The sequence below is a fragment of the Triticum aestivum genome, unplaced genomic scaffold (genome assembly GCF_018294505.1).
Source record: "Triticum aestivum cultivar Chinese Spring unplaced genomic scaffold, IWGSC CS RefSeq v2.1 scaffold15922, whole genome shotgun sequence".
Classification (NCBI taxonomy): domain Eukaryota; kingdom Viridiplantae; phylum Streptophyta; class Magnoliopsida; order Poales; family Poaceae; genus Triticum; species Triticum aestivum.
The window spans coordinates 1-9,527 of record NW_025232544.1 but is presented as its reverse complement, the minus strand read 5'-3'; the positions used below and the strand labels follow the sequence as shown (position 1 = coordinate 9,527).

At 48.4% G+C, this 9,527-nt stretch overlaps 1 protein-coding gene across 1 annotated transcript; it reads right to left on the bottom strand.

Moving 5' to 3' along the window:
- Window positions 1-919: 919 nt before the first annotated feature.
- LOC123175949 (uncharacterized) lies at window positions 920-2,874 on the bottom strand. The gene is made up of 2 exons (XM_044590391.1): window positions 1,710-2,874; window positions 920-1,570 (listed from the first exon to the last, which is right to left on the bottom strand). The coding sequence occupies exons 1-2, from the start codon at window positions 2,370-2,372 to the stop codon at window positions 920-922; spliced, it is 1,314 nt and encodes a 437-aa protein (XP_044446326.1). The 5' UTR covers window positions 2,373-2,874.
- Window positions 2,875-9,527: the final 6,653 nt, after the last annotated feature.

The following is a 9,527-nucleotide window of genomic DNA, read 5'->3' as shown; positions in this document are numbered from 1 at the left end:
AGTCACATATTGACATATACCTATTCAGATCACTCCCTCTCCAGCATTGGCAATGCTCACTAGATCTTTATAAATCTGGGTACTTGTTTGAGTTAAAAATAACAAAAGGGAATTCAGAAAGGAGTTCAAAATATATAGCATTGGAGGGTTAGATTCAATTTAACCTCTTGTACCTCCTGTGCATGTGTGAATTAAGGAGTAGCAAGCACAGGAACAGCAAAATTCAGAGATGACAGAAAATCAAGGAACAAATTACACAGAACTATGGAGCTAAAATACAACTATTTAGAACAAGGCACTGTTAAAAAAGACAACATAGTTCAGCAAGTCATGAACATAAATACTGCAGGATTTAGATACCACTTACATACTGTAAATTCAGTTGGCAACAAGACAGACAAATTGCACTTAGATTTCAAGGAAAATATGACTACTCCACACTGTAAATCATCAACATTGACACTATAATAACTGTTTACTCCACACTGTAAATAGACAGAACAATTTTTTTTTGCCACATCTTGAATCTGCTCTGCAACCTATGAACTTGTAGTTGTTCTGCAGATTATCAAGAGCAGTGAAACTGTTTTGATTTACAAACATAGTTACTCCTACGACTTATCTGTGGTTGCCTAGATCATAACTGCTTATCTTATAGCCTAATACAAAAAGATAAGAGCAGTTTTAACATGTTCCATCACAGGAAACAGAGCAGAATTAGTACTGGTGCAGCAGTGAATGCAAGGTTCAGAAAATCCATCACAGGAGCAAGAAGAACAACAACAGTTTTAGTAGCTTGCATGAACAAGTGGAGCAAATTGCTCAGAGGTACATCCGTGGCGATCGTACATGGACGAACTAATACATCAGCCAGTGAGTATCCTCGTATACACTTTGAAAAAAAAAATCAACATCGGACTTAGTAGACGCTTGCAGGCGAGAAGAAGTTGCTATGCCCTCCAGCATGAAGATTGGCCGCGGCATTGCACCTCTTCTCCTTCTCGAGCGCCTCTTCGGCCTTCCACGCTTCTTCAAATGGATCGAAGGAGCACGGCCGCGGTTTGAACAAGTGGTCCTGTCCCTGAAGCGATGGAGCGTCAAGATCCGACGCGGCATTGTACCTCTTCTCCTTGTCAGCATCATGGAAGGCAGGGTAATCGGACTGCAGCACGCCTTGGTCCAAGGCATCCAGGTACAGAGGTTCCTGTTGGCCCATCTCCACGCGAGAGTTGGCTCCAGTGATTGGCTCAACTTCAATTGGATCGTCTTCCATCATTCTCATTAGTTCTTCAAGATCAAAACCATATTCCTCCCAATCCGGCAAATCGGAAATAGGCCCCAATGGCTCAAAGACATCCTTTTCAGTTGTGCTCCTTGCAATGCTTGAGCCAGCCTCTTGTGATTGGGTGGACTCCAGCACATCTGACTGGGAGGAAATCTCAGGAGCTTGAGCAACGTCGGAGCGGCTGGATGTTGTAGTGGACTCGCATGATGCTTGTGCATACTGAACAGGGAAGTTGGTGTGAGCCAGCGGGCCATGCATTGCTCTGGCTGCCTCATCATACATCATTGCTGTTAGTAGCTCCGACCGGGAGATCTTCCTCCACTTGTAACCCGAGAAGCTCATCGATTGTGCAACAGAACCGGTCCATGTCGTCGTCAGCTTCAGGTACGGACTCATCCGGCAAGAAATCCGGTGCTGCAGCGGTGAACGACGGTGTGGCAGGTGCCGGGACGGGGACAGCACCGCGCATCCTCTTCTTGGGGCGCGGAGGATGAGGATCGGCGGCGGCAGCCGGCGCTGGCCTCTTCTGCGCGTGCGTGCTCGGGGTCACGGCCTCTGGTTGCTGTTGCTGAAGCTTGTATGCTTCCGATTCCTGGCGGGCCGCGTCAGGAGCATGCTGAGTCAAGTGCATCTTGCAGAACACCTTCACCCCGTCGGAGACGGTGGCCTCCGGCAGCAGGCACCGGTATTCCTCCATGACCCAGCCCGTGGACTTGCCCTTCTTCTTGAAGGACAGGTTCTTGACCTCGCCGACCTTGACTCCCGCGTGGCAAATCTCCGTGGTCTTCTGTATGGTCCATGTGCCGCCGCCGGCGCCGCGCACGCTCTGGAGCTTGCTCCCGTTCTTGCTCTTGCACGTGGTAAAGAAGAACCGGTCGCCGCTGCTCACGGCCTGCGGCACGGGCGCGTACCGGGCGGCCAGATCCTTGGGCTCGCAGCCGGAGATTTCGACGCGGTGGATGAGCTTGTCGACGGCATGCAGCGTCTCGCCGGAGAGGAGGCGTGGCAGGTAGTAGGTGACGGCGTCCACTTCCGTAGGGCTCAGCCGGTAGTGGTGGAAGATGTCGTCGACGTCGAGCCCCTCCATCCCGGCCGGCGGCTGCCCGATCTGCTGCTAGGGTTCTACTGCAGCTAGGAAAGGGTGATGTCGATCGAGGGCGCGCGACTGGGATTTGGGAGAGGTTTGTCTGCGGGATCGGGAAGGTGTTGTGGTACGCGCAGGTGGTCTTTGCTGATATTTAAAGCCGCTGCACTACGCGATGGAGGACGCGTAAGATTTCCTTTTTTCTGAATCCGACTATGTCCCCAGTTCAGTTTCCCGTCAGTTATCTGAAACTTGCAGCTCCCGCTTGCTTTCATTTTCTGGAAATTTCCGTCAATCTGATCATGATGCGGTGCTGAAAATGTAGAGGATAGATGCCGTGCTAATTGTGATTCTTGATTTTGAGTATTACAAGTCCTTCCTATTTCTTTTCCGGGTGCATTTATTTGAACCATGCCCTCGGACCTTATGGGCGATAATACTGTATAATTTACCTTCACGGACATTGTTAACAGCCGCAAGCAGATTCAGCACAGAGAGAAATTGTTGGCCCCTGTCCTCACCGATGCACGATTCACGCCATGTCTTTTCAGAATGCTCCAACTGCGTGTGCAATTAACGCCGGTCATGGAGTATATAGCAAAAAAAACTACCACATTACAGGCTAGGGTTACAAAACACTATCACTTTTTTTAATCTTTTAAAAATTTACCATAAAATTGGTTGACTGTTCCAAAAAACACTAATAGCTCGATGATTAAAATTTGATCCGGATTATGACAGGGCGGGCCCACATGTTAGGTTGACCGTTAACTCTAACGTTATGACAAGTGGGCCCCCAAGTCAGCTTCTTTGCCCATCAATGGCCGTCGGGAGGGGAGGCATGGTGGGGGAGGAGGTGCACTTGAGGCCATTAGGAGGGGAGGATGAGCTCGCCGGCTCAAGCCCCGACCAGATCAGGCTGCCCACGACCGCAATACGCGTCCATGGTTGACCATGGTGGGGCTGCCGACGCAGCAGTGAGCAGCAGCCGTAGGCAGCCGCAGCGGCAGCAACAGGCAACAACGGTGAGCAGCGACGGCGGCGGAGACCGAAGTTGCGGTCCGCACCCTGTGCACAACGCTGGATTCCGACGAGACACGGCGGCGTGACGGCTTTTAGGCCGCGATCGAGCGGATCCGGGCGGCGGCAGTAGTAGGCGCTGGACGGGAGACTGACGGAGGTGCGGGAGGAGCTCCTCACAGCAAGTGGCCAGGGCAGCAACACTCGAGGTGGGCCTAGCTCGCTGGCCGTCAACGGGACTCGTGGTAGGTGCTGATGGCGCGGGGCATCGTGCTCGCTCATGCGAGCAGTTAGCGGCGGCGATGTGAATAAGGAGGATGGGTGGTTTCCAGATGCAAGCAGCTGCTGCTTGCCATTGGCCATGGCCGCCACATCCACGGCCAAAGCAACGCCCAGAGGAGCGGCGATGAGCTCGGTGGCGAGGACCCGATTGCTTTTTGTATTTTTTTACAGGGACCTGATTGCTTTTTAAAAAATATAACAGGGACCTGACTGCTTCTTTAAAGATATTTGGGTCCCACCTGTCATAACCTATCAACAGTCAACTTAACGTTTAAACCTAACGATCAACCTGACGAGTGGGTCCGAGCTATCATAATCTAGTCTAAAACTTAACTGCTCAACCGTTAGTGTTTTTTGAAACAACCAATCAATTTTGTGGTAGGTTTTTGAAAGATTAAGAAAAGTGATAGTTTTTTATAGCCCTAGCCTGTGATGTGATAGTTTTTTGCTATATACTTCCGGCCATGGCACCACCTGCGGGATGCTGCCGATTCACCAATGCACGATTCACGTCATGTCTCCAAGTCAGAATGGAGTTAACAGTCAAGTGGCCTGAGAGCATGCTTGGATACGTTTTAGTCCCATGACTAAAAGTAGTGGGACTAAAACTTGCTAGTCTCACCCATGCTTAGATCCAAATACTAAAGAGACTAAAATCTAGTTATTGAGCATTTATTATCCTCCAAACCCTCCAATCCAGAACTAAGGAGAGGAATTAAATGAGGAGAGAGAGAGCTAATACATATTTTAGTAGGTTTCCCATGACTAAAAGATTTTAGCCTCAAGACTAGTCCTAGCCTCTTTTTAGTCAGGGGTGCTTGGAACTTTAGCCTCTAAAAGAGACTATTTTTAGTCAGACTAAAAATAGTCCCTTGTATCCAAGCACCCTCTGAAACTTGTATGTCACCCAGCAATGCTAGGAATGCATCACCAAGACCAGTGCAGACCATAGTACTCACCAAAGCCTAGAGCGTTGTACATACAAAAAGAAGGCCAGAAAACTATGATATCATTCATCAGGATACACTACCAAACCCCCAAAATTCCCATTGCACAATCTAAGACTAGTCACAGTGGGGAGTAACTTAGAGTAGTAACATGCATATGTTACTAGTCTATGTTACTACCTCCACAGTGAGTAGTAACATATGTGTTGTGTCATGCATCACTTCATTTATTAGGTTGTAGACTCATTTTTTCTTAATATGTGTGATGTTACAGTAACTAGCTATGTTACCACATGCCTCTTTTTCTTCATTAATTACATGCCACATCATCTATTTTGCTTAGATAAGTGTGATGTTAGCACCTATGTTACTCCCACTGTGGGTAGTCTGAGTAAGACATCCGACTACTACACTTCCGGCGGGGTCCCACCCCTCATCGCTGACGCTGGATCAGGCAGAAGAACGGGCACGGTATGACATCCTCGTGCCGCCCGCCTGCCGTCGGGCTAGCACACATTAACGGCAGCGGCTACGCGGTCGAGGGATCCGCCGTCCCCCGCGATGAGCAGCGGTAGCGTCACGACGGCCGGTGCGACACGCATGGCCAGTGTGAATTCTGGGTGGGGAAGAGCTTTGACGAGGTCATTGTAGAGGCTCGTCGACAGGAACTTGCGAGCCGCCGGGCTGGTGTGGCGCGACATGTCCATCCTCCCCTGCCCCGCCTCATGTTGCGCCCGCGGTTGTCGTGAACCCACGCCGGAGATCCCACCCAACCTGGTGGCACTCAGAGAGGCAAGCAACCCCGATGACATGTTCGACCTCTTCTAGGCGATCTGCGAGTCCGCGGCGGCTCAGGGGTGGGTTCCGCCTCACGCGCCTCGCGACCCAGATGACATGCCGGGGTGGAACAAGGCCCTCCGCCTGTCCATGAAGGCAGCGACGACGGCGAGGAAGACAACAACCTCAACTTCCTCGGCGTGGGTAGCAGCGACGACGATGACGACGATGGCCCGGGTGACGACGATGGCGGTGAGCTCGACTTTGTCATGCTGGAAGACGCAAGTGACGATGAGTAGATTAGTTGTTTTAAAAAAGTTTTAGTTCAAAATTCGTTCCAATCTTTGTAAAAAATTATAAAATATGAATTATGTTCAAATTATGTCCAAAATTGTCCATTTGAAATTTGTTGGAAAACATTAGAAAATGGTCGTCCATACCATCCAATTTTCGTTTGAAATCTATATATGAAAAGAAAATGCCCACCGAACCAGCCGAAGGTTATAATTTGTGTAAAAAAGCCCCCCAACCGTCGGGCCCTACTAGGACCGTCCCGAATCATGCCTAAACGGGCGACTAGGGACGGCCTTTCTGACTGGGCAATGGCGGAGACATGCCCACAGGGGCGTCAGTAGGACAACCCTTTTTTAGAGGAGCTCGGCGTTTTGGGGCTCGCCCGGCTATTTAAGCCGGTTGACGGACCCCTCGCGGCGCAAGGAGGTCATGAAGTCCCGGGGGTTGGGGGTGGGAGACGTGGACGACGTGCGCTCAGCGCGCTGGTGAAAGTGCAATCATGCCCTTACATCATGTTTTGATGTTGATGACAATATACATGTAGAGGACTAACAATGTTCGTCAAGTGAATCTTAGGCGTTAGTCTCTGGTTCATCAAATGTGTGTGGATCATAGACAACTTTAATGGTTACTTAAAAAAAGTCAACATAAGTGTTTGTGCTATGGGCGGCCTTCTGGTAGGGAGAGGAGTGAGAATCCATAGTGGTGTATCGTTGTGGTTACTAGCTAGTTGGACTCGTGTGTGCTCTCTCACCTTATTCAACTACTGTAGTCGTAGTACATGTTAGCCAAGAGTCAAAGCTAGCTTGCTGCAATACACTCCACAACCCCCTTTATTGATACTGATGCATTAATAGATAGTTCTGATGTATGGTATGAACCATATATGTTGATGAAGTTATCCATGATTATGTGCTTTCTGATCCCATCTCCTTCCATCGCTAAGATCCCTGCTCTTTGGAAATCTTTTATATGGGGTGTTCATGGCGAGCCGAAAGCTTAAACATTATTTTCAGGGTCATCCAATCACTGTGGTTAGCTCTGCTCCTTTGGGAGACATCATTCAAAACAGAGAAGCCACTGGACGAGTCGCCAAGTGGGCCATTGAGCTTGGGTCTCATGGGTTGAAGTATGTACCATGTACTGCAATCAAATCTCAAGCACTGGTTGACTTTATTAATGACTAGACAGACATGCAGATGCCAGAAGAGAAACCAGACAACACATATTGGACTATTCATTTTGATGGGTCCAGACAGTTGGAAGGCTCGGGGGCTGGAGTTGTTTTAACCTCCCCTCGAGGTGACAAATTTTGTTATGTGTTACGGCTGATGTTTTCTTGCACTAACAACACAGCAGAGTACGAAGCCTTACTCCATGGTCTTCGAGTGGCCAAAGAGATGAGTCTGAGCCGGGTCAGATGTCTTGGCGACTCAGATTTAGTGGCTCAATAGGTATCAGGCAACTGGGATTCCAAAGACCCTCTCATGGCGGCTTATCACCACGAAGTTGATGCTGTTGCAGGACATTTTAAAGGATATCAGGTGGAGCACATCGACCGTAGGAAGAACGAAGCGGCTGATCCTCTAAGCCGGTTGGGACCTCAGCGTAAGCCGGTGCCACCTAACACCTTTTTGGATGTTTTGCATAACCCGTCTGTCAAGTTACCCACGGGAGAAGATCTAGCCGTTCTTGACCCGGAGACGCAGTTGGTGGTGGCTCTTCATGTCATCCCAGATTGGACAGTGTCGTTATTGGCTTACATGACCCGGGGAGAGTTGCCAGCGGATGAGACCCTGGCTCGACAGATAACCCGACGGTCTAAGTCAATGACGATTTCTGATGGAGAACTATACCATCGCAGCGTCTTTGGAGAGTTTCAGCGGTGTGTTTCCCCTGAAGAAGGCCAAGAAATACTTCATGAGATCCATGAAGGCGATTGTGGTCATCATGCCGGGTCAAAATCTCTGGTGGCCAAGGCTTTTCGTCACAGTTTTTACTGATTGACGGCTCACGCTGATGCTGAGGATCTGGTCAGTAGATGTGATGGATGTCAAAAGTTCGCACGACGAGCACATGTGCCGGCTCAAGAACTCCGGATGATTCCAATCACTTGGCCGTTTGCGGTCTGGGGGCTTGACATGGTGGGACCTTTCAAAAGGTCTAAGGATAAAAAGACACATCTTCTAGTGGCAGTTGATAAATTCACAAAGTGGGTTGAGGCAGTGCCGGTGAGTAAGTGTGATGCGGCCACGGCGGTTTAGTTCATGAAAAAGGTGATCTTCCGTTTTGGTTTTCCACACAGCATTATCACTGACAATGGCACTAATTTGTCCCAAAGGGCAATGGAGGAGTTTTGTCAATGTGATCATATTCGGCTTGATGTTTCTTCTATAGCTCATCCTCAATCCAATGGTCAAGCTGAGAGAGCAAATCAGGAAATTTTAAAAGGTCTCAAACCCCGGCTTATGGTTCCTTTACAGCGAACGCCGGGTTGTTGGGTAGAGGAATTACCCTCGGTGATGTGGAGTATCAACACCACACCTAACATGTCTACAGGTTACACACGTTTCTTCATGGTGTATGGAGCAGAAGCAGTGTTGCCCAGTGACATTCGTCATGACTCTCCCCGTGTGGCAGCTTATGTTGAAGCCAATAATGAACAAGCCAGACAGGATGCACTCGACTTGTTAGATGAAGAAAGAGACTTAGCAGCAGCTTGATCAACAATTTATCAACATGATTTATGCCGTTATCACACCCGCCAGGTTAAGTCCAGGACATTTCAGGAAGGCGACCTGGTGCTCCGGCTCATCCAGGATCTGTCAGATGCACACAAGTTATCCCCACCTTGGGAAGGACCCTTTGTGGTCAGCAAGAACTTAAACAACGGGTCATATTACCTCATTGACGTTCGAGAGCACAAAGACCCACGTAAGTCGGAGGAGGAGACCCGCCGGCCGTGGAACATTGCTCAACTTCGGCCATACTACACCTGAGCAACCGGCTCTCATCATGTATATACTTTAACATTGTATATACCATGATAAGTAATAAAGCAGGACCATCGGTCTCTTTTCTTTTCAAAGACTATGCATCTTTGTTATTTCTTATTTTCAAGTGACTATTAAGGAGCTGATCATATTTGAATCAAGTCTAACCTTTTTTGGTCCGGCTTATGATCGTATTCGAATCTAGCTACAACTATCATGGTCACTTGGGGGCTTCCTATTCAAACATAGGTCGTATTCGAACCAGAGAACATAGCTGTTGTAACCCTCTTGATCGGCTCAAAGCCAAACTCACTAGGGGGCTTCTTGATCGTATCTGAATCATAGCTTAACCCCTTTTTGGGTCCGACTTGGATCATATTCAAATCAGGGTCGTTAAAAACCTCTCAAGGTCATTTGGGGGCTTCCTGTTCAAACATAGGTCGTATTCGAACCAAAGAGAACATAGCTGTCGGTACCCTCTTGATCGGCGCAACGCCAAAGCCACTGGGGGCTATATGGTCATATTCGAACCTTAGCTTAACCCCTTTGGTCCAGTTCACTGATCGTATTCGAATCAGAAACCCCCAACCTTTAAATACAAGGTTAAATTATACTTATTACCTGTTTTTTGCTTTTTAGTTCTTTGTTATCTCAATTTCACAAATAATTAGCATGGTCTTCTCCGCCGACTGGACTATTTGACAACAAAGCCACCAAGGTATGATGATCATTAAGTATTCAGAAGTATTGACTTCTCAAAAAGATGGAGTTATCAACTTCATTACCTGGGTTATTTAAACTGGTGGTCTGAAGATCAAAGGTACAACTATGACTTTTATTTACAA

Bases quoted from the DNA above. Each gene is read 5' to 3' on its own strand.
- LOC123175949 (XM_044590391.1), bottom strand. From the start codon at position 2,372: ATGGAGGGGCTCGACGTCGACGACATCTTCCACCACTACCGGCTGAGC. The intron at 1,571-1,709 runs ACCGCTGCAGCA...CTACTAACAGCA, and splicing joins CACCTGCCACACCGTCGTTC to ATGATGTATGATGAGGCAGC.